Source organism: Ceratotherium simum, chromosome 4, assembly GCF_057802395.1.
Source record: "Ceratotherium simum simum isolate JZ-2026a chromosome 4, ASM5780239v1, whole genome shotgun sequence".
In the NCBI taxonomy this organism is placed as follows: Eukaryota; Metazoa; Chordata; class Mammalia; order Perissodactyla; family Rhinocerotidae; genus Ceratotherium; species Ceratotherium simum.
The window spans coordinates 77562233-77588132 of record NC_141903.1 but is presented as its reverse complement, the minus strand read 5'-3'; the positions used below and the strand labels follow the sequence as shown (position 1 = coordinate 77588132).

At 36.4% G+C, this 25900-nt stretch overlaps 1 protein-coding gene across 10 annotated transcripts in view; it reads left to right on the top strand.

Moving 5' to 3' along the window:
- Window positions 1-25900, top strand: part of ADGRV1 (adhesion G protein-coupled receptor V1) — a 519382-nt gene that overhangs the window by 214824 nt on the left and 278658 nt on the right. For 8 of the 10 annotated variants that reach the window (XR_015552022.1, XR_015552021.1, XM_087430056.1 and 5 more), the window contains 6 exons: window positions 2509-2751; window positions 7647-8054; window positions 14549-14733; window positions 19258-19507; window positions 20046-20185; window positions 21686-21846. Coding sequence is in view for 8 of the 10 variants with exons in the window: in XM_087430056.1 (XP_087286182.1) it covers window positions 2509-2751; window positions 7647-8054; window positions 14549-14733; window positions 19258-19507; window positions 20046-20185; window positions 21686-21846 (1387 nt within the window). In the remaining 2 variants the exon portion in view is untranslated. Of the gene's footprint in view, window positions 1-2508; window positions 2752-5393; window positions 5482-7646; window positions 8055-14548; window positions 14734-19257; window positions 19508-20045; window positions 20186-21685; window positions 21847-25900 lie in introns of those variants that run through there. The other 2 variants (XM_087430060.1, XM_087430061.1) reach the window with 2 other exon arrangements.

The window sequence follows — 25900 nt, the reverse complement described above, 5'->3', positions numbered from 1 at the left end:
AGTTACAGAGGTTGCAAACACAACACATCCGTCCATAGAATTACATCACTGATCCATGGTGGTTTTTCCTAAACTCAATCCAGTCTCCTGACCCTCAACTTAAAGTTTCTCTACTCCATCATATCTCTAACTATCATCTCAACAGTTATTCAACACTTTCATTTTCAAGTTATGAAGAATTTAAGTAACTTTCCCTAGTCAATTACTTGGCCAAGGTTAGAACTTGTCTTTTGAATTCCAGTTCGTTTCCCCTTTCTCTGCTGTTTTATCTTATGGTTCTTTATTAGCAAAATGTAAAAAGATAATACTTAATTAACTTAGGAAGCATGCTCTTAACCCACAAAATCTTTTTAAACCAATCAGATTGTTTAAATATTTGTTGCAAATATTTTTAATAAATATTTTAGTAAGATATTGTTTCATTATTACTTTGTTTCTAAGCAGCTCTGAGCCCTGGAAAATCATTATATTAGTTAGGCAAAAGATTCTCCTGGAAGGCTTCTGACTTAACTAGGAAAGGAACTTGCTGGCAGTTACACATGAAATGGGTTCTTGTGAGGACTCCAGTCATATTTAAGTCTAGAGAGGTTCAGAGATGATCTGTGAGTTTTGCTTTCCCAATATATTTCAGGCATATTGTTTGAATAGAGTATTTCTTTGTAAGACTGGAAGATTCCTTTTGTCTCTAGTCTAATTACGTGTTGGCACCCATCTGCACATTGTTCAGTTTTAGACGGTTCCTCACTCAGATCATAACACATTCTTTTGGCTCTAAGAGGTTATAAGTAATGTTCTAATCATCACCACAATGAGAAGAAATATTTTACTGGAAAATAAAGAGTCTCTGTTGGAATGTAATATGCTGAAATCCTTAGTTAAAAGAAACTATTGTGAATTCAGGCTCACTTGGTCGTTAGGGAATAATAGTTCTTGAATATACTCATACTTCCCTAGTGTTTTAGTTTATGTGTATTTGCCAAATTTAGTTTCTTACAAGTGAGAAGAGTACAGTGATCTCCGTATTTCAATATTTACTGACAGTTGATCAGCAAAAGTAGAGTGATTTGTGCCATAGGAAAGCTAAACATATTTCTTCAGACAACAAAAGGAGATTAAGTTTATTTACTGTGTGAGTAAGATACGACTTATTCTTGGATAATACTAAAGAGTTTGTTGTATTGTTTCATGACAGAATGATTCTTATTAAAATGATCACAAAACACATGATAAATAAGGCTCTTGCTGATAGATAAAAATGATGCATTGTATCAAATTAGACAATGACACGTGTAGTTGAAAAATACGTCAGCTAAGCTTCTTTGAGTTATGCCAGGAAGCTGACAGTACTGCTGGGGTTTTTAGATTATTGTGTAAGAGCAAATGAGTAGAAACAGGCAATTGACGGTATGTTATAAAATTGACTTCAGGCTTTAAAGATTTTATTTATTCATTTTTCTCCCCCCAAAGCCCCAGTAGATAGTTGTATGTCATAGGTTCACATCCTGCTAGTTGCTGTACGTGGGACTCGGCCCCGGGTTGGACGGAGAAGTGGTGCCTCGGGGCGTGCCTGGGAAAGGCGTGCCTGGGATCCGAACTCGGGCTGCCAGCATCAGAGCGCGCGCACTTAACCGCCCAGCCACGGAGCCGGCCCGACTTCAGGCTTTAGAAAATAAATTATTTGGGATTGTTGAGGAAGAACTGAGCTGAAGTATGAGCAAACTATAACCAGCAAGCTAAATCTAGACTTATCTGCTACTGAATTTTGGGAAATTTTGAAAAATACGTAAAATTATGGAATTGATTATTATCAATATTTGGTCATATTTATGTAAAACCCTTTAAAAATAAAACCTTACAGACAAAGTTGATGCTCCCGTTTTTTCCTATCCCCAGTGTCATTCTCCACACCCTGCCCTATCCCCAATCTGACCCCTCCACCTGAGCCAACTTTTGTCATGGTGTTGTTTTCTTTTTTAATCTTTAAATGAATAAGTATCCACTAACAATTTGTATTAAGCTTTGTGTAATTTTTAACTTTACTTTTATTGTATCATGCACGTTTGTATCATGCATCTATTGTATCATACATATCATTATGCAACTTGATTTTTTCACTCGTTATTATGTTTTCAGATCTATCCATGTTGAAAAATATTGAAATAGTTCATTCCTTTTAACTACTGGTGTTTCATTGTACAAATATATTTTGTTTATCCTTTTGCTTATTGAAGTACACATAGGTTGTCTCCTGACATTGATTTTCTAGTAGGAAACTCCCCAGAGAGCCTAAAGGTGATTCTTAAAGAAAGACCAAAAAGCAAATGCCGTGGTAATCTGACATAAGAATTTAATTCTGTAATTATAATTAAATTCTGAGTGTATCTCTAGATGTATATTTATTTCTATAATTATGTATATGAATAATACTATTTCTTAATATCAGAATTATCTAAGAACAGAAATATATTAGTTATCATCCTTTTTTTTTTTTCTTTTTCTCATTGTCAGAGACCTCAAGTTGAAGTGCATTTTTTTGTGGAACTGTATGAAGTAACTGCTGGAGCAGCAATAAACAATAGTGCCAGGTTTGCACGGGTTAGATTCTTACCGAGTGATGAACCTCAGAGCCTCGTGTATTTTTCTGTGGGTTCTCGGCTGCCCGTGGCTCATAAGAAGGCCACTTTAATCAGCTTGCAGGTGGCCAGAGATTCTGGGACAGGACTAAGGATGACTGTTAAGTTCAGTACCCAGGTAAGCATGGAATATATATTAACACACATTAAGGTTTCCTTCTTTAACTCTAGCATGTGTAATGAAACAGAGAATAATTGATACATCATTTTCTGATGATACCATAATAATTCACATTATGTTTATTACATTAAGTTTTATCCTTGAAACAATTCAATTTTTTCACTTACATCATGTTTTAAAATGATAGTCTTTTCTGTTTTTCTTTCTTTTGACAAAGTTGATTATACAATTCAAAGTGTCATACTGAAATCTATTCTGTAAAACCCCTAGAGAGTTAAAATTTCTTTGGAATGTAACTGTACAAGACCAGAAACAGAAAGTAAGGGTCTTCATTATGGTTTATATCTGAACTGGTTGAAAATCTCCTTTTCCAGGACTTCAAACATGACTGGTCTTTATATTTCTTTAAATCCGTGAATTCATGAGGTCTCACTGCCACTTTTCACATCCATCCTGTTAGGTGACCTCAGGTGAAAGAGAGGGAGCAGGTGGGTATTCAGAGACTCGGAAGAGCAATGCTGTGTGACACTAAATGATCAGGGGTTGGTCCACACGGCACCAGACACCTTGCTGGCATTATGTTTTAGACTTTGTTTTAGCAGCAGAACTCTAATATATTAAAACAAAAGTCTGTGTCTACTTTATTTGAAGCATGATTGTGGAGACTGGAGCTTGCCCATCTTAGTCCTCTCTTTTTTCCACTTGACTCATACAACTCCAAAAAACCTACAATTTGAAAAACTACCATTCTGGATGGTGCTGCTTCAAGCTTCCCAGCTTCAAGACTCCAAACCTGGTGACTCTATAGGCCTCAAGATTTCAGGTTTTTTTTTTAACAAAGTGCTCTTTAGTATGTGCTTGGCTGTGTCACCGTTGGGTGGCTCAAACGCGTAGAACATTCTGTGCATAAAATACAACATGTGAGGCCAGTTTGCTGTAGCAATAACGTGAGTCAGGGATGGGAGGTTAGGACTAGAGCTGTGGGTAGCAAGCTGTCCTGGAAGCTTGCCAGGCAGAAAAGCTTGTCTTTATGACAGAGTCCACAGCGTGGCAAACAAGAAGACAAAACTCTCTATTATATGAGACTCTAGAAATAAACTCCATTCTAAACAGCCTTGAAGTGGTTGGAACACACAAAAAAGTATTTTGATTCATAGCGGGGAGATTTTAGTATTTTTTCTTTTGAGCATTTAAGAGAGGAAGAGGAATGAGAAAAAATATATGCTTTACTTTTCCTCTTCTCCCGTGAAATATATATCATCATATGCTCACCACTTTGTAGAGTGGAAGAAGGAGGATTGGAGATGAAAAACAGATGATAAAGAGATTTGAGTCACATTTTAAGCTAGTTTGTGCACTCAGATAAGAGGGGAATAGAAGTTGGCAGAATAAGAATCTGAATGCCAATATCTCTATTATATTCATTTATATTCTTTCTAGATTCTTTATAAATGATGCCTTGCAAAACAAGTGCTGTCACTAGATGTAGCTCATAGCATTTTTATAACACTGTAAAAATCAACGTGAAGGATCCTTGTGGTGATGGAAATGTTCTGTATCTTGACTGTATCAATGTCAATATCCTGGTTGTGATATATTATACTTATACAAGATGTTACCGAAGGTGGATATTGGGTAAAGGTGCAGGAGATCTCTCTTCATTATTTCGTATAACTACATGTGAATCTACAATTATCTCAAAATAAAAAGTTTAATTTAAAAAATTAGAAATTAAAATTTCACCTTTCTAGTATGATTTTATTTTCCTGTTGCTTCATTGCCCCTGCATTTTCTCTCTCCAAATGTTAGGCATATTACTAGAAGACAAAGACATATAATTCTATTTTTCCAGTAGCTGGCAAGGATGAGAAAATAATTATGGACCAAAATGCTATTCTGTTACAATGATACTGATTTTCACTTTACTTTAAATAGATTTTAATAATGTAGTTAAAACAGTAGCTATAGCATACATACCCTTTGGTAGCCTGTGTTCCCACATACGTACGTACTATAGTCTTAGCTTAAGTTCCCTTATATCTATGTATTTGTGATATACAAGTTAAGGAATATAAAGATTTGAGATAATGAAAATATCACTCATTCCAGTTATCTTTAAATTAAATAGGCCAATAGCTAAGCCAAATTTGAAAACCAATTCCAAATACTTTCATTTGTATGTGTGTGTACTGGCCCAAAGCACATAGTTCAAGAAAGAAATCCCTTTCCTTTTTATTTTCATATTGCCTGTTCTATTCAAAGGCTATTTCTATATTAATTTTCATTGTTACTTTTAAATTGCATAGTGCTTCTTATTTATGTTTATTGTACGTTTCATAAACACAAGAACATTTTGATTGTTCTTTTTCCTTTAAATGTTTGAATTGTAAAATGAATCCTATCAGAAAACAGTGGACAGAATGTGTATAGACAGTTTATAGTAATAAAATCATTACCACCTAGCTGAGAAATCTACCTTTACCAGGATCTTAGAACTAGCTGACACGCACCCTTCTCTGATGCTGTCATGCTTTTTTCCTTGACTTTCCCCATCTTTCAGATAACTTCTATCCTGAATTGCATGTTGATTTTTCCTTTGCTTTTATTTATACTTTTACTGCTCTTCTTATGCTGTTTAGGTTTACCTGTTTTGGAAATGATGCAAATGAGATTCTTCCAATTGTATTGTTTTGTGGTGTACTCAACAATATGTTTTTGAGAAATACTTGTGTTGATGTGAGTAGTTCTAATTCTCTCACTGTCGTTAGTATACAGTATTCTAATTGGTACTTTATCTATTCTGTTTCTTTATTTTATTTATTTTTAATTTTTTTTATTTTATTGCAGTCACGTTGGTTATAACATTGTACAGATTTCAGGTGTACATCATCATACTTCTATTTCTGCATAGATTACTTTATGTTCACCACCCAAAGAGTAATTACAATCCATCACCACACACATGTGCCTAATTCTGAAGCCAAAAGACTTTTGTGTTGTTTCCTTCAGCAAGGAAGGAAACCATTTCTACCATTGTGCTGCAGATGCACTTGAAAAGCCTTTATCTTCCTTAATTTTTCACTCTTTGACGCAGTTGGTCACTTCCTCCTTCCAAATGCGTGCTCTTCTCCTTTGGGCTTCTGGAACACCACACTTTCCTGCTCTTGACGCTGACCTCACTGGCAGCTCCTTCCTGTTACCTGTGTTGGTCTTCCTGACCAATAACTATTGAAGTCCACCAAGACTCACTCTCTAGGCTAGACCACCCAGACCTGCTTCTTTAAATATCATCTGTCAAATGAGAACTCCTGAATTTTTATCACTAGCCTCTTTCCCACCCCTGAACCAGACTCATATATTTGATTGCTCCTACTTGACATCCTCATTTGAATGTCTAAAAAAGCATCTCAGGCTTAATATGTATAATAAATAACTCTTGATTTCTCCCTTAACAATATTTCCCCCAGTTTAACACCATTTAACCAGGCAAACAGCCAGGCGTTACCCTCAATTCTTCTCTTCCTCTCCACCCAACATTGAAATAACCAGAAAGTCCTATTGACTCTACATTCAAAATATATTCCCCATCTGAGTACTTCTCACTGTTTCTACTCATACAACCCTTCTCCAAGCTACCATTGTTTTTTGCAGGAACTAATGCAAAAACCTCCTATCTTTTCTCCCTGCCTCCGTGCTCATCCTCTGCTACACGCTAACTATGCACAAGAGCCAGAAGAATCATGAAAATATGAAATAAAATGTGTCAGTCTCCTGTTGGAATCCTCCAGTGTCTTTCTCCCACACTTTTATAATGGACCTACATGATCTGACCCCCGTCTGCCTCTCTGATGTCAATTTCTTGTACTTTCATCCTTTTTCCAATCACACTGGCTTTCTGGTTCTTCCTCTAACATTCTAAGATGGTTCCCACCTCAGGGCCTTTGTAATCGCTATTCCTTCTGCCTAGAATAGTTCCCTCCAGAACCTTATGTGGCCTGTTCCCTTACGTCACTGAGGTCTCTGCTCAAATATCACATCAGGAGCTTCCGTGACCACCCTTATCCAAAATAGTACCTTTACCATCACCCTGCATTCCCTTACCTAGTCTTATTTTTCTTCATAGAATTCATCTTCATGGAAAATTATACTGTTAATTCTGTAACTTGTGTACTGTATATATCCTCTGCTACAATAGCTTCCATAAGTACAGGTACTGTGTTATTCATATCTGCATCCCTGGTATGGCACCTGGCATGTGCTAGGAGTTTAATATATGTTGGCTCAGTAGTAAATAAATTCACATTACCTTTGGTTCTTCCTTAACTAAGTTCTCTTACTTTACTTTATAAAAAACTTTTAACAATCATAACTTGAAGAAACTCAGAGGTATATATGCCCAGGACCTTATTCCTCAGGGTATTTTCATATCTAAGTGTAAACAATGAGACCAATTTCTTCTGCTTTCTCCTTTCTCCCCTCTGCCTTCTCTTTACTCCTCCAAACTCCATCTCCCAAAATTTCTGTGTGAGAGTGAAATGTAAACATTCCCTCTTTTCCTCCATATGTATATTTTGCAGCATGTGTCATTTAAAGCACAGTTTTTACTGTATTCGCAATTGGAGAAATTCTGCAACATTTCTTTCCTAATTCTCTTTCTTGATATCTTCTAAGGCATCTGTCTTTCCTAACCTCATCACTGTATGATGTGTATTTATCTCTTTAATTTATCTTAGGAGATTAGAAAAAGGATGAAACCCCATGTTTTAGTAGTAATGCTGTTAGGACCCATCAGTTTGTTGAAGAGAAATAGAATTTGTTTAAGAAATAAGGATGAGTTTAGGACAAGATCAGAGGTGTTATGGCTTCACTTAAGTGTGTTGTTTAATTTCTAGGAGTTGAGGAGTGCTGAAACAATTGGGCGGACTCTCATATCTCCAGCTATTTCTGGGAAGGATTTTGTGAGAACTGAAGGCACATTGGTCTTTGAACCTGGCCAGAGAAACACCATCTTGGACGTCATCCTGACGCCAGACACCGGGTCTTTAAATCCGTTTCCTAAACGCTTCCAGATTGTGCTTTTTGACCCAAAAGGTGATGCCAGAATTGATAAAGCATATGGGACTGCCAACATCACTCTTGTCTCTGACACGGACTCGCAGGCAGTTTGGGGGCTTGCGGATCAGCTACAGCAGCCCCTGGATGGTGACATTCTCAACAGAGTGCTCCACAGCATCAGCGTGAAAGTGGCCACGGAGAACACAGACGAACAGCTCAGCGCTGTGATGCATTTAATAGACAAGGTAAGAAGCCCTTGCAACTGTCAGCAGTTGGTTTAGTAAAATTTCATAAATTTAAGAAATAAAAAGACACATCTGGTTATAATGTCACTTATCATGAAATTAAGAGTTAAAACTTAAGACAGGAATGCATCATATGTGACCCTGTTCTTTTGCTGGATGTGACTGAGGCCTGTTTGGAAACCTTAGTCTTAAACTCAGAGACAGATGAGTAATCTACTGCAGTAGGAAGGGTAGCCCAGTGTCTGAAAAGACGCACCAGATGTCAGAAGCTACAGGCTCCTTCTCATTCTCCAGAAACTGGACGAATATGTTTTGAGATTGTGTCTCAGTTTTTTGAGTCCATAAAGAGTACTTGGACGAGATCACTTAGTTTTTCCAGTTTAAATGCTGTAGAACAGGAACTTTTGTCCTCTGCTTGTTCCCTGCTCCTCCTGAGCACTGAAAACTTTTACGGAAAAGGAGAACTAAGGAATGACCTGATGATTTCAGGCATTCCAATTGGTGTGGACTTAGACCAACCAGGTTTTGTTTTAAACCTATTTATTTATATACACTTCTGCAAATGATGAAATTAAATGGAGATGTAAGATCTTAAGAATGTAAATATCTAAAAAGAGAAAGAAACTATCTAAAAAGAGTTATTACTAAAGGAAAAGACTCTTGTTGGGGTTTATTTGGGGATTTCTTATCAATATATTTATTTATTTATTTATCTTGCTGAGGAAAATTTGTCCTGAGCTAACATCTGTTGCCAATCTTCCTCTTTTTGTATATGAGCTGCTGCCACTGCATGGCCACTGACAGATGAGTGGTGTAGGGCCATGCCCGGGAACTGAACCTGGGCTACCAAAGTGGAGTGCACCAAACTTAACCACTAGCCCACCGGGGCTGGCCCTCAAGATATTTCTTATCAACATATTTATATCCAAGTATAAAAAGTTTTGGATATGTACATATGAATTTATTTTATTTATTTATTTTTTTAAAGATTTTATTTATTCAGCTTTTTCCCCCCAAAGCCCCAGTAGACAGTTGTATGTCATAGGTTCACATCCTTCTAGTTGCTGTACGCGGGACTCGGCCTCGCGTTGGACGGAGAAGTGGTGCCTCCGGGCGCTCCCGGGATCCGAACCCGGGCCGCCAGCATCAGAGCGCGCGCACTTAACCGCCAAGCCACAGAGCCGGCCCTGTACATATGAATTTATAAATACTGTATTTCTTACCCAGTGAACTTTACACACTTATAATGTCTATAGTGAGGTTTTAGATTATCATGCCTATTTTACTTCTTATGGTATCTCTTAAACTACAGTGCCTGAAGGGTAGAAAAGAAAATTGTAAAGTTCACAGGCAAGAAGAGGAGGCCTTGCCAGATAGCTTGTGAAGCAAAGAGAAGTGATTTCTATTTCATGCAGAGAAAGTTCTAGAGATAAGAATTCACTCCAGGAAGTATTGTTACTTAAATTTTCTAACAATAAAATGGCATAGGAGAATTGACAAGTCGATTTTGGCCAAGAGGAGGGAAAGAATGTACAGTTAACTACATTTTAGAAAAGAAAACCTCATTTCATATGATTTAGAAAAGCTGTAAGGAAGTTCTGCTACCTCTCTCTAAGTTATATAAGAGATCTACATATTATTGGTAGAGAATTCAACACTTATTTAACTAAAGTTGTCAGGTAGTACCTCTTGATTGTTTTTTATTGCTTCTATCATGAATAATGAAACAAGCTCCTATGGAAAAATATAATTAACTTTTTTTGAGTAACCATTAGCAAACACTACAATTTTTCTCATATATTAAAATAATTTATATGAAATAAACAACCTGGGAATTATTAGAGGAATAAAATAAATTTTAAATGTTATAAAATATTATAAAATCACGTAGAAAACATAATTTGAATTCTTCAAATGATGTTTATATTCCAACTGAAGCCACCTTTGCTCTGATTACTTTCAAATCATGTTATTGTTATGAAATTCTTTTTTTAATGTTATGTTACACTATTTTCCCAAACATATTTTTATATGATGTCAATACTAAAATCTGGTGATTTGGATAACTGAGTTAGTATTCAGTAATCATATATAATTTTACATAATCTATGATATGTGATATGTAATGTACATATGTATATGTAATATCATATATTATATATATTATATAAAGAAAACTGAAAAAAATCTACTGAGTAACATAAAAGACTTGAATAAATAGAAATCTATACCTTGTTTAGGAATAGGAAGACTCAAGATCATAGACAACAGTTTTCCGTAAATTAACCGATAAATGCAATATAATCCCTACCAAAATATCAGTAAGTTATTTTTGATTCTTTTTTTACCTGGACCGAATGATGCTGTAGTTCACCTGGAAGAATATGCATGTGAGAATGGGCAGAAATTTTCTAAAAAAGAAAAATGAGAGGGTCCTCGGCCCCCCCCAGATATGAAAATATGTTATGAAGTTATAATGATTAAAATCAGGTGGCACTGATGCAGACATAGACATTTAGATCAATGAAATAGAACAGAAAGTGCAGAAATAAATGTAAGCATGTATGAAAATTTCATATATGATAAAGATGACATTTCAGATCAATGGGTCAAAAATTATTATTCTGTAAATGGTGTTGAGACAGCTGATTTAACCAGTCTAAAGAAAAACGGCTGGATCTCTATCTTAAATCCTACTCCAAAATAAATCTCAGACAGATCAGAGATTTAACTATAAAACTAAAACCATGAAAGTGCTAGCAAAAAACATGGATGAATCATGTTTACTATATAAGTTTGAAGTGGGGAAGTTCTTTCTAAAGCATAAAACAAACTCAGAAGCCATGAAGGAAATGATTGATAATCTTGACCACATAGAGTTTAAACTGAATTTCTCATCACATATACCACAAGTAAAATCAAAAGACCACTAATGGTTATATGTCAATTATATCGCAATAAAGCCGGGGAAAAAAAGCCAACTAATGGGTGTGGGGAACATTTGTCCAAATACATGTGTAACAAGAATGTTTATTTCAGCATTACTTATAATAACAAAAATTGGAAAAAATAGCCATTAAGAGGGGACTGGCATATCTGTAAAATGCAAAAAACATTTTCATGTTTTAGATATATTTATAATAATGAGAATAAAACAATAAAGAAACAGACACTGAAAAATGTAGACTATCACATATAGTAGGGTTGAAATTTTAACAAATAAAATACAGGATGCCCAGTTAATTTTGAGTTTCAGATAAACAATGAATACATCTATTTTTAGTATATTGAAAATAAAAAATAGTTTTATTTGCATGCACAATTTGGGACGTACTTGTATCAAAAAATTGTTGGTTGCTTATCCAAAATTCAAATAGAGTCACCACCAATCCTCTATCTGGTGACCATTCATATATACCATATGTACTTAACATGTACTCTAAGATATGTTCAAATTCAGGAGTACGGAATAGAACTTCCAAGTACTGGATTGAACTTCATTCTAAAAGATCTTGTATTATAAGTGAAATTGTTTCATATTTGTAGGTTTTATTTTTTCCTGAATCCTAACTTCTTTGAAACAGAATCTGCTCTATTCTGTATATTTCTTTATAGCTAAGAGCTCAATAGATGTTAGATATTGTTATTACACTCACTAGAAGTAACTACTTATGTTCAGAAGAAACAAATATTGTGCTAAAAAGAGCAGTGGCTTTAAATGACTCACTGTAAAGATTTTCTGGATAAAATCCAGCTGTGGGTTTGGGCCGGTTTTTGCTCTACATAATATTCTATCCCTTGATTTTCCTAGGTGTGGTGCAGTGAAATTATTTAAAAAGCTGTCAGTTGTCTTATTAATATTAGTCTTTTAAGACTGCTGGATTTGACATGCAAATTTTTTATTTAATTGGGTTTTGGTTTCCAGGTTATTGAAGCTCCATAAAACATGAGTCAGGAGGCAGGCGTTGCCTCTAATTTTGTGTTCTGGAACAATTGAAAGAGCACAGGAATAATTTGTTCTGTGCAAGTTTGATAGACTCCCTTTCCTCCTGACAAAGGTCTCCTTTTCTGTTTTCTCTCCTGATAGCTTTTTAATTTTTTCCTGTGGTGGGTTCAAGTTTTCTATTTTTTCATAAACCAATTTTGATAATTTGAGGAGTTCTTTTTGTTTGTTATGTAAAATGGCCTTTTAGAACCAGAATATTTCTTTTTATCGTATACTTTTTTTTTTTCACTGAGGAAGATTTGCCCTGAGCTAACACCTGTGCCAATCTTTCTCTTTTTGTATGTGAGCCGCTGTGATAGCATGGCCACCAACAGATGGGTGGTGTAGGTCCACGCCCGGGAACTGAACCTGGGCTGCTAAAGCAGAGCATACTGAACTTAACCACTAGGCCACCGGGGCTGGCCCTATGATATACTTTTTAATATTATATACCTTGTATTTCAAGAATTATTTTTCACATTTGATCTATTTTATAATCATACCAATGGTGATTTAGACTTAGCTCTGTATTTTACTGCCTGGTTTTGTGTTTCATGCTTGTGATAATTTTGACTGACTTGGTCTACAAACTGAGTCAATCTGTGTTGTTATTTTAGGCCAAGCAAGTGGAGGATGTTTCGAATCAGGACAGGGTGGCTGTCACAGTGCCTCCTGGGCGTGGCCATTCACCATCTCCATGCCCTCCGATAAGTTAGGCACCCTTTTTCTGCCTCAGTTTCCTTATCTGGAAACAAAACAAAATAACACTAGCACCTCTCTCACAGGCTTGTTGTGAGAAGCAGAGAAGTTAATGTAACATGCTGAGAACAGTGCCTGTACTAACCAAGGGTTATATAAATGGCCTTTTGTTTTATTTTTTATGCTCTTTACTAAAATAAACTTTCTGTTGTCCTTGAATGTGAATGAAATGTCGGTTGGCTCTGGGATTCTTGGATTACAACCTTTAATTCTTAAGACTGCACATGTTGCTCTACTGGCTTCTGGCATTTTATTTGCGAACAAGTCTGATGTCAAACTGAATTTTTGTCTCTCTGTTAGTAATTTTTTTTCCGGTCTGGTTTCTGGTAGGATTTTTTTTTTTAATTCTTGAAATATTTAAAAATCACCCAGATACATCTGGTATTGTTTCTTTTCCTAATTTTCTCTGGTATAGAACAAGTTCTGCATTTTTAGACAGGAGTATTTCTTTAGCCTATCAAAGAACTGTGTTTTTTCCCCTTTTACCTACTCTTTAATATGCTTACTGTATCTTATGGATTTGTCCTATTTGTGTATTATATTATCTCTGAGTTCTGGGAGCATTTCTTGAGCTTATTTTCCACTTAACATATTCAGTTTGATCATTTCAGTATCCAGTGGGCTGTTCCCTGTCTCCATTATAATTTTTACTTTGTTAAATTTTTGTTCAGTACCTTTTATCATCTTTTTCTTGTGGATTATTCTCCTTTCTTCCTTACTGTCTTTGAGATGGCTACTCTTATAAGCTTTGGTCTTGAGTTCAGCTGTCAGCTTGGTGCTGAATAGATTACAAAGCAATAAAAGAAATGTGGGGAACATGAGCCGCTTCCTTGATGAGCTCAACTATAGGAGTAACAGACAAATCATTTCAACGTTGTCGTAAATTCATTAATAAAGGTATGTGCAAGTTATAAAAAGAGTGATCATGTATGTTGGCAGGTGAGATGCAGTATAGAGACCACAGAGAAAGTGATGACTAATTTGGATTTTGGAGAATTAATTGGCGCTTCTCAGATATATGAGAGTTTATTGGAATAACAAGTCAGTGGCTTCACACCCATACTTGGTCAGACAATAAAGATGTGGTCCCTGTCATTCTGGCTAGGAAAAAAACTAATCATGAAGGCTATTTTTTCTCCTACTCTTCTGGTCCCTCCAACAACAAATAACCTAGTCCTCTGCGGTAGGAAGGATCATACTTACCAATAAAGGCAGGCGTACCAGGAGCTCTTGACTACTCTTGATTGGAAAAGGATTTTCTCATTTGATGTTTTAGAAATTGAGTCATACGTGGTGGCTTCTGTTCATTGAAAAACAGATAATCAAGAATAATCTTATTTCTATTATGGACAAATAGTCTTGTATTTATTTCCTTAGTTGTTGGTCAGAAGAATAAGATTCTTTGGGGTAGATGTAAAAGTGAGATTAATTTTGACTCATGATGTTAATTATTGTAGTTAAAATTAAGTGACCTATGCAACCATTTCAGGCTTTATCTAGTTATTAAGTAGAAAATATTTTGGTGATTTTGTCTTTTCTTTACAAATGATTATTTGTGCTTTTTAAAGTACAAATGAATATATTTGAAATATAATTTTGATACTAATTTCTCTTAAATTCTTCATAAGTTCATCCTTATTTTGTTAATATTAATAACTGTTAATAAAGAACACATGTTATATTATACCATACACATCATTTAAGAAGTTTATTTTTGAAGATGTATTTTCATACTTGGATTTTTTTCCAGATAACTATTGAAGGAAAAAATCAAGCATTCAGTATTGAAAGCCGAAATCTTTTCTATGAAATTCTTTGTGCTCTTATTAACCCAAAGCGCAAGGACACTAGAGGATTCAGTCACTTTATTGAAGTGGCTGAGAATTTTGCCTTTTCTCTGCTGACTGATGTTACCTGTGGCTCTCCTGGTGAAAAGTAAGTATTTTTTAGTATAACAGCAGTACCTTATATGTATTCCTCCACAGTTTACAAAGTAAATGCAATGCAAATTGACATTTAGATGATGTAACTAAGGATTATAAGATCGATGCATTGTACCTAATGGGCAAATGAAGTTAATTTTATTTGAAGAAAACAGCAACTACATCAAGAAAAATAAATGTAACTGTCAACAATATATTCCTCTTGTTTTGAAGGGTCTTTTAAAAATAAAAAAGTCTTATTGCTTACTCTTATTTATATAATGAGTAGAAGATACATTCTGAATAAAAAAAAAAGGAAGATGATTCCGACCCTTAGAAGTGTTTTGATGTGCTTTGGATCGTGCTTGCGCCTGGAGTTATGGTTCAGTTTCATCCATTTGGAGGCAGCTCTAGTTCTGTTGTTGAACTTCAGACTAGTTGTTTCATGGCTGGAGTTTCATAGCAGAAAGCAAGAAAGAGGAAAAGGAAAAAATAAAATGCGGCTCGTGTTCATTATTAACTATGTAATAATTTTGTAACTCTCTGTTAATATTCTTCAGAAGTCATAGTTTTTAAATTACATTCATAAGGTAAATTGGATCATTGTAGTACAGAGACCTAAAAATGTTTTATTTCTATTTGCTTTAACTTAAAAATGGCTGATAATAGAACATGGTTGGAAATTGAGATTTGCCCCCAATTCTCACAGAGTAATGTATGTTATCTGAAAAACAACGACTGTTATCTAATGGGATGTGTCTGATTAAGAGTCTTTATATAAATCTCTATAACGTTTCTTAGTTATTCTGTTAAAGAACGCGGACATCAGTGTTCATTTAGTCATATTGAAATTCAGAGATATTTTGAATACTACATCTTAAAAATCTGATATAATAATTTAAATCATCTATTTATTTATGGGGCCCTTTATGAACTCTGACAGGTTAATTAAACTATGAGTTGGATATGTAAAACTTTTAATGTTAAAAAAAAGCACTAATGTGCTTCGATCACAAGACACATGAAGTTCAAAGAGATAGTCAATCTGGATACAAAGGGGTTACAAGAGAGATCAAGGAATAAAATAGTAATAATTGTGATTAACTGTATGTAGTCCTGATATTGTATTAGATTGAATGATATGAAATTGCCTTTTTTGGTAGGTAAAAACAGTGTAATATTAGAAATTTCATATGGTTCGACCCAATCTTATTAAAAGTTGCACATACTTTATCCCTACAAAAGATCATTTTTAAGTAGCTTTTCAAGGTTAGGGTTAGGGCTTTTATTATTCTATTTACAGATGTAGAAACTGAGGCTAGGGACCTTACACAGCTTACCAAGCGTCACACGATTAGTCCGTGGTGAGACATCAATCCCAGGCCTACTTGACTCCACAGCTCCCACCCGCCACCATGCTGTGTGATCAGAAGAGATTGTAACCATATGCTCTGGAAGAAAACCTCCTCTCCCAGCCCCATAGCTCCAAAGAGCCCCAGACCTTCATCCCCCATCAGTGCCAGGGTATGACTTGAGGTTAGGGTATAGAACCAGCATCCCCTTACTCTGTGCTCTTCTTTTAATCCTGATGAGTGAGTCCTGGGGATTGAGGTTTTCTTAATGAGGAGCTTCAGCAAAGCATCTGAAAGGCTCTGAATGCCCTTTCGGGAGGTCCTTGCTCTACTCCTCACCACTTTTCCTAAACTTCCATTTGAGACCAATGATTAGCAGTTCAGCTCCTCTGTGCCATTTGTAAATGTCTCTGATGTCTTCAGAAACCTCTGAAATGGATCATTGCTTTACTTTGTGTAGTTTGCACTGAGACAATAGTGTATGTGTGTGTGTGTGTGTGTGTAGTTAAGAAATATCCTCTATTTTTTTCCCTCTTGAACTATGTTCAACTACGTTGTTCAGTGAAATTAAATAGTTCATAGCTTTGTGCTCCCCATAGTTCCATTCCTCTCCATTTTTCTGCAAGATCACCAGGATATCAAGGATGTCTTAGATGTGAACCATCTATCCTGCTGTGAATGTTGGTTCCCATATCTGTCCCTCAAAGGCCCAGTGAGAACTCAAGAAAGTGTAAGATGCACAAAAGGAGTGGCCTTTTCTGTCTTGTTGCCTGATGTATTCCCAGGGCCTAGAACAGTGTCTGGTACATGGTAGAGTCTCAATGGTTATGGTATAATGAGTGAATAGAATGAATAAATGAATCAATATGTTTTCTGCCCTGTGCTTCCTCTCCATAGACTTACCTTTGCTTCTGAGTTGTCCAGGAAGAGGAAACAGCATGTACAATGGCAGTCAGGCAAGAGTAGCCTGGCGTGTTTGGGGAGATAATCAACCTTTAAAGGTTGAACATACAATAACCTAGGTAGGGTGCGTGCGTGTGTGTGTGTGTGTGTGTGTGTGTGTGACAGAGAGAGAGAGAGAGAATATCACACTTAGGATTTAAAACTATAATGTTGAGGACAGTGTTAAAGATTAAAGAATAGGGTAAATCAAGAAATAGGAAGACTACGTAGTAATTGTTCAGGTAAGAGAAGATGAGGGCTGAAATTGAGGCTAGGACATGAGGGGATGTTACCTTGAAAATAATTAGGCGGTAGGATTAACATATAGGTGACAAACTGAACATAGAAAATAAGAGAGAGATCAAAACTAGTTTTTTTTTTACTGAGAAAACTCTAAAGATGTTGACCATTTTTATATACATTATTTATACATTGTCTTAAGCAATATTCAAGGGCATCTACTGAGAGGGAAGGGTTTGGGCATTGAGCAGGGAGATTGAGGAGAATGATGGAGTCTATAACAATCACTAGGAAGCCAAGTAAAAACAATGTCAAGTGGCATTGAAGGCCCAGTTGAGGTTGGTCACTGTGCATTTGTAGTGATGCCAGTGTGTGCCAGTGGGTAGAGTTTTTCCCTCCTCACTTCAGCCTGGGTGTAAAGCAGATTGTGGGATGGATCAAAGTGAGTGCAGTGGAAGGGCATGGATATAGGAGTTTAGCTGTCAGGCGAAGTGTAGTCATCAGCAAGTAACATGGGCCAGGAATTTGGAACACTTGTGTCAGAGTTGGGTGGAGTCTCTGTGCATGTGGTGTTGGTCTCAGTATGCTGAGGTAGCAGAGTCCATGATGGCATTGATGGGCTAAATCTCAGTAGATTCCAGGGGGATGGAAGGGTGGGAGTATGCATCCATGTGGCTGAGGTTCACTGGTCTCAGCCACATTGTACCTGATCTGGGGGTCTGCAGTGATAGCTTTTAGCTGAGAGTTACCAGTGAAGATGTGGGAGGCAAGATGGGGAGATTAACAGATGAAGTTTTTGATAAGCCATCGTGGAGGATTGAGGTGTTTCAATGGGAGTATTGGACACAGGAGCCTAGAGCTTGGATAAATGGCTGGATTAAAGGTAGATATTTGAAGACACTGGTTCAAATGTGACAGTTAAAGCTATGGCAGATTTTTTTTTAGAGAGAGAGTATAGCTAGAGGAAAAGTTAGCCCCTTACGCTTTCCTTTTCTTTCTCAAATCTTCCATTGAAAATTCTCAGCTCCACTTACCAGATTAGGGGTCTTGGCAAGGTATCACTTAAATCAGTGATATAGTTATACATACTCTACATGTATTGGCCCTTATAACTTTTAACGTTTAATGCTTAATTTTTATTCCAAAATTCTGATATTCTCTAAACTTTTTCAGGCAGGTTTCCGATCTGATTCATCTTTGTATCCCCTCATTGTTTGCAAAGGTGATGGGCTCACGGATGTATCAGATTCTTTGGGGGACTGGTTAAAAAATGCAGACTCCTAGAACCTCAGCGCTCTCCCCAGGCAAGGATTCTGATTTAGTAAGTCTGGGGTGTTCTCTAGAAATCTGTTTTAAACAAGCTTCCAAGTGATTTCAACACACGCTGAGGTTTGGAAGCAGTTTCACTGAGCATAGGATCTTATGCCTAGGGGATCATCAAAACAGAGTTGTCAAATGAATAAAAACCACTGTTCAGGGCTGTTTCTCTTACCAGTCACATGGTTACGTTAGCAATGCTCTGATGGGCTAGAAAGGGGTGAGGTAAGCTCTTGATGAAAACGTGGCTGTAGGTATTTGAGGTTTATGCTATTCTTAAATACAGTAGGGGGTTTCAGTTCAGCCTTGTGCCCTTTCCTCAACCTGTTCCTGGTTTGGGGGAGCCAGTTTTCCCGAATGCTGATGTGACTACAGAAAAGTACATTTTATAGCCGCAGATTGTATCTGATATTCTTGAAACAGCTTGAAAAACTCATGCTTTAGGCTACAAGGGGGCTCATGCAAGAGGATGCAGAAAGTTCTGTGCAAAAAAATCATGACAAGCGTAAGACGATGAAAGCACATTCTCTCTACTGCTTCTGAGTTGGTCGTGTCATGGTCATACACAAGAACAGAGCCCCAGTGTGATGCATTTCAGCAAACAGAAGTGGATATATAGAACAAATATAATATAATATATATACGATGCATGCCATTTTAGCAGAGGCTTTGCTTTTCTGTTCTAGAAGCAAAACCATCCTTGACAGTTGCCCATATTTGTCAATACTGGCTCTTCACTGGTATCCTCAGCAAATCAATGGGCACAAGTTTGAAGGAAAGGAAGGTGATTATATTCGAATTCCAGAGAGGTTACTGGATGTCCTGGATGCAGAAATAATGGCTGGGAAAAGTACATGTGAATTAGTCCAGTTTACAGAGTATAGCAGCCAGCAGTGGTTTATAACTGGAAACAATCTTCCTGCTCTGAAAAATAAGGTAATCTGTCATTAGAAAGAATTCTGGTTGGAATCTGATTTTTCCTTGGCAGACACACTCCTCAGAATGCATTTGCTTGATCAGATTTGTGGTAAGTGCTGCACGTGGAAAGCTAATTATGAAGCATGTCCCATCTTTATGAACTATTTGTAGAGTATTTAGTCTCGAAAATCGTTGGAAATATTTCCTTCATGTTTGATTGAGTAAAATATATATACAAGTAGGGAAAGTGGAAAAAATATAGTTTTCACTAATATTGTGTATTCTATTATATACCCCACTTGTGATGAAGTCTGACAATTATCGTCAGTATGAGTGTTGTCAGCTGAAGACTACTCAGTAACTGAAGTGGAGGTAGAATGTTTGCAACTGAAAACCAGAGAGATGCCTTACGTTCTTAAGGAAGCTAACTATTAATAGTGGCAGTAAGCAAGTGACTAAAATGACTAGAAAAATGAAGCAAAGTTCAGAATTAGAGATTCAGTCATAATAGTAATTTAAAAATATCATAAAATTTTCTTTCTTTTTGACATTATAGATATTATCTTTGAGTGTGAAAGGTCAGAGTTCACAACCCCTGACTGACAACAATAAGGTTGTCTACAGGATTTATGCTGCCGAGCCTAGAATTGTTCCCCAGACGTCTCTGTGTCTCCTTTGGAATCAGGCTGCTGCAAGGTACTTATTCATAATTGTTTAAAATCAGAATTTGCTCCTTCCCTGTTTCAGTGCCATTGAGCGCAGTGTTGCACTGGAGCATTGATGGCCTCTGGTGAGACTTAGACTAGAGAATAACCTCTGCAATAAATAAGACAAAGCAGTGTTTGAAATGGTCTAGCAAGGGTGGCATATGCAGCCAAAATTTAAATGTGTGTTTAACACATTATTTACTTCTTTATTATTACTGCTTTCATGGGACTTAGCATGAGTTCTACTCCATTCAGATAACCTTCCTGTGGTTATTGGTGAGTTTATTGGGCAGCAAAGGACATTACGTGTGCCCCTTCCATGTGGGCTTCTGCTTCGGGAACCGATGCTCTGTGTTTAGGGGGATTACCAGGGATTTATAATTCCGGTCCACATATGGCTTAGAGTACATTTTCGCATTAAAGCCATGCATAGGAATGGGAAGAAGAGAGAGATTCTTTCTTTGAATCTTTTTGGCCTAAGGCCTCAAGTTTCTGAGCAGTTCTATCACTTAGAGCTCAATCAGTGCTGTAGGGTTAGGCAGCGCTAGCCCAGAGGGTTTGGGGTCCAAATCAGTCAATAGAGTCTGTTTATTGTGCGACTGTCAGCGGCACAAACTAAAATGCTGAATAGGTCTACCAGCTTAGGTAACCAGCTGTTCTCCAAACACCAGAATTCTGGTTAGTCTCTCTCTTCTTTGTGAAAAAATAATTTTCAATGGGAATTTCTAATGCCTGATGACAGGTCTTAAACCTAATACACAGATACTCTGTAATCCTCAATATATAATTAATGATGAGTGTTTCAAGCTTGACTCTGCAGTTGGGGTGAAGAAGGTTTATGTCCTTAGAAAAGGAAAGAAATCAAGAGGCACTGAGAGGGAAAAGGCTCAGATGGCTCGCCATGTGACACTACAGTTGCTATAATCATAACAAAGCTTTTGTGCTAAAAGCCAGACCTTATAGAAGGAAACACTTGAAAAAACCCTGGAAAACATTTATGTAATATAACTGGCTCCAAAATCCAAAAAAGATAAGGGAGGAAACTTAGAAAAGCATATAAATAATTTATGTTCAAAATACAAGGAATTGTGAAAAGTGAAGAAGGATGAGTACTACACATACAATGGCTGTGTGAATCTCTTGGTATTTTTGAATGCGAGGGAGGAGAGCTTTCTGTTGAAAACCTTGGGTGTGTTTGCTTAGGTTAGGTCGCGCCTGGTCCTGCTCTGTGAGAGGACCAGCCTCTTCAGTATCGGGAATGCTTTTGCAGGTTTGGTTTGTTTTTAGGCTGCTCCTAAAGTGTCTTGTGGGATCTGTTGTGTCATGTCTTGGACAAGATATTCCCTCCAGTGTTTCCTCTTGAAAATGCAGTCAGCTTAAGTCTGGAGTAAAGAACACTTAAGTTCACTAAGTTATTTTCTTTAAAAGCCATCTCAACACCTTAAGTATTTATGAAAGAGAAATAGTGACGATTGTGTTTTTGCCCTAGCTGGTTGTCTGACAGTCAGTTTTGCAAAGTGGTTGGGGACACTTTGGACCACGTGGAATGTGCCTGTTCATACATGTCCGTGTACGCTGTCTACGCCCAGACTGACAACTTGTCTTCATACAATGAAGCCTTTTTCTCTTCTGGATTTATATGTATCTCAGGTCAGTTGAGTATTTTTGAGTCAATAATTTTAAATATTTATAAGAATGAAAGTCTGTTTTTCCACAGTCCTTTTATATATACAAGATGCAAACATACTGTAGTTCATCAGCACTAGGAGAAAATAAACTTTCCCATGGTCTTATTTATTCCTTAATTTATACACCAGATTTTTAGGGAGGGCCAACTTTGTTCTGAGGATATAGGAAAGAACAAGACATAGTTCCAACTCATACAGTGTGGACTAGAGACTAGATAATGAGAAAGGCTAGAGTTCACAGTGTCGTGATTTAGAGGGCAGGTTCTGCAGTAGAATGTCAGGATTGTGTGAGATAATATATACAGAACATTTTGTATTTTCATTAAGAATAAAAAAATTACCCATGGGTCGATTTGTATTCTACAACCTAGGAGCTCTGAATGTGCTCAGCCACTGTGTTAGTAATAAATTGTCTTTCACCCTCTGCATCTAGGCCCCATTTCTGACAGGAATATGAGCTTGAATTGTGTTGTCTGTCAGACTATTTACCTTTACCTTAACTTTGAATAACTATAGAATTATTCTCATTTGCTGTATTCTTTATATGGCTGGGAGTCTGAAATTCCTTAAACTATATTTCTGTCCCCGCCCTCACCCAGTCCGTGCCCATTCTGAGTCATCTTTTACAGCCCCACAGCTGCTTCTGTGACCAATGTGCTCTGCAGAGAACTGGGTATAGGGTAACCCTGGAGCAAGACTACCTGGGTTCAAATCCTGGTTCTGCCATTGGCTAGTTGTAGGACCTGGGGCAAATTACTTAGTTTCTCTGTACCTCAGTTTCCCCACCTGTAATATATGATTTTAAATTGTATTAACATAACAGGGTGGTAGATATACTAACTCAGACATTTCTGATATCCTGCTTTAATGATGTTTTGTCTGTAAATGTGATTATCATTGGATTCATGTCTTTTTTATTTGGTCTGCAAACAGTCCTCCTAATAGTCTTTATCTATTAGGAAATTTTTGTGGAGGTAGAAGCAAGTAAGTAATTACAGTTCTTTGTCCTGGTTGTTAAAATCTTTCCACTATAATTTTATTTTATAAAGTTATACATTTTCCTTAATGTATCTTAATTCTGAACCTAACTTAGATTGAATAGCAAAAGTTAATAATTTCTTATTCTTAATAACATCTTTCATAAGGATGACATTTCTTACTTAATAGATTCTTCTAGGTCTACATAGTTCCAAAATGGATGTCAGATGGAGACATCCTATTTTACTTTAATGCTAATATATTTACAGAAATTTCATAGAATGATGAAATAAAGCCAAAAAGTAAAACACTGAAATAATTTCTAGTCATTTTATATATTTCCGTAGAGATATAAATCCAAGTACTGCTATGACCCATAAAAATCCCTTTCTTGTTCCAAATACTGAACATCAAAACAAAGAGTTTTAAAAACTAAAGGGAGAATATTATCGTGATTTTATAGAAGGCTAGTAGCACCATAAGGTATTTCCTGGGTAAATTGTTAATAAATACATATTTTTTGCAACTCACTCTAGAAAAGGCTGTGTAGATTTGCTCATGTATTTGAGAATCAACACCTAAATATCAGTGTCTACTTTTATTACTTTCGACTTGGAGTCGTACTTGAAATTAATGGGTTTTTTTTCCCCTTCTGTCCATGACATAGTGGAACGTACATTGTATGTTCTGTAGATCAAGGGACGTCAAGTCCTGTCTTTGTGCCTCAGTTTCAGCTCCAGGGGATGAGGAATGTCCATCCCTCTGATGGGGCCCCAGGAACTAGAGAAGAGAATTTTATGTATCTTACATACACATTCTGTAATTTAGGTCAGGCCACACCAGATATCCCTCTGAATTTGGAAGCAGTCTGATAGAATGTAGTGACATACAATTAGACAGAAATTAACCCTTATTTAAATCAGAATAGATCACAATGTATCTGTTCCAATTCTAATTTGCAGTTCTGGTTACTATACTAGAGCAGAAAAACTAAAATGATCAAAGTATGTAAAATGGGCATAAAGGCCAAAAAGTTTAGTAATCCTCAGCTTAGAAAGGTGAAAGATAAGGGTATATACTTTGTCTTTTAAAATTGTAAACCAGTTTGCCAAATTCCAAGGAACTAAATTAAGGTTATCCCTTGAAGCTGAAAAGATAGAAAGGGAGGACAAATAAAACGTGACTGTGTACATTAGTGTAACGTTGTGAAACTTGCCTCAAAGGTGACTTGGGAGAAATACAGCTTAAGGTAACTTTAGATGATAATGCTGTAATTTTATAGTGTAATTATTAAGGAACCTAAGCATGGTTTGAGGTACACATTACTATTTGGAGGATAATGTCAAGGAAGCCTGCTCTACTTCCCATCATTCTATTCATGTTGTGCTATCAAAGACAGACTAGTGGATTGGAATCGTTCTGATTTTGACTTGTGATCTTAACAAGACCCTGTACCATTCCATAACCATTTCAGTTTTAACATCAGTACGTGAACTAGGTCATGTTTGATGCGCCTGTTGGTGAGTCTCCTATGTTTGGAGTACTTTTAAGCTGAGGGTAGAGACAAACTACAGACTTCACATTTGTTTTGCTTTTTCTTTTTTGTTCTCTTATGGTGGAGAAATCCTGTAACATATTTGTCAAACTAAAGTTTCCCTTTTAAATGGCTAATGGTTTTATTTACTTTACAAATTACTAAGTGTATAAATGCCAACACAATATCAATTTTATAGTTAAGTAACAGGAAATAATTGTCTATAAATTGCTAAATAATAAGACTTACAGGATAAGCAAATTAGCACAAGCTAAAGTCCTTTGAAGCATGCATATTCTTTTGTTCAAAGTTTATTAAACTGCAAGAACATTCTGGTAGTTCCTTTTATATTTTACAAGCTGAGATTCTGATAGTTTTTCCAGAAAAAAAATCTTTATAACTTTACCAAATGCCCACTCATTCCAAATTATTTTCTAGAATGAGAGATATTTTCTAAAATTTTGTGTCAAATTCTCCCAAAAATATCAAGTTCGTATTCACTGTAATCATTGTCCTAAGATAGCCATTATGATTATATGGAAGAGTATATCAAAATAACTTCGTTCTGACTATCAAATGGGGAGTTAGTCACAAGAAGAATATAAAAGATGTGTAAGAACTTAAAAAAAAAGTTTGAAGCGATAATTGCTGGTGATAAAGAAGTTAGAGAGTTTAGTTTTAATTCTGACATGGCATAAAAGTGTTGGATTTCTCTAGCTATGTACATAGAGTTGGATTATCTAGGATGAACTTGGCTGCAAGTAACAGGAGGTAACTCAAATATCTTAAATAAACAGATTTAGTTCCAGGGTTGAGTAATTCAGCATCTCAATGGTGTCATCAGGGGCCAGCCTCTTCTCGTTTTTCTGTTTTGCTCTCCTCAAAGATTTTATTTTCTCTGCCTTGTCCCTATATGGTCTTGAGCTAGCTGCAGCAGCTCTAAGCATCTCACAATGATGCCTAGGCTTGCCAAGGGAAAAGCATTTAAGTGGATCCTGTTTTAAGAGCAATGAAAACTTTTCTGAAAACCACCCAGAATGTTTTCCCGCACTTGTCTTTGACCAGAAGTATGTTCTATGACCTTTCATAAACCAGTCTCTGGGAGAAGATACAGATAGAAATAAAGAGACAAGCAATGGGAGAGCAGCGAGTAACTATCTTTCTGAACATCATGTCTCTGTTGCCTAACACAGCCCCTGACACATAGTAGTTTCTCAATAGCTATTTGTTAAATATTATTAATAAATAAATGAATATACAGTGTTGATGTGACATCGTCCATTAATGAGAGGTACCTGTGGCTATGTAAGTCAAGTTCATATTTTCAAGTCCCAAACCATCTCATTTTAGCCATTTTTTAATAAAACTTCTTCTGAAATATAACATACTCTTTCTTGCTTTCAAATGGGACAGTTTAACACAGCATTCTCCAATGGATCTTTCGGTGATGATGGAAATGTTTTGCACTGTCCAATATGGTAGTCACTAGCCACATCTGGCTATT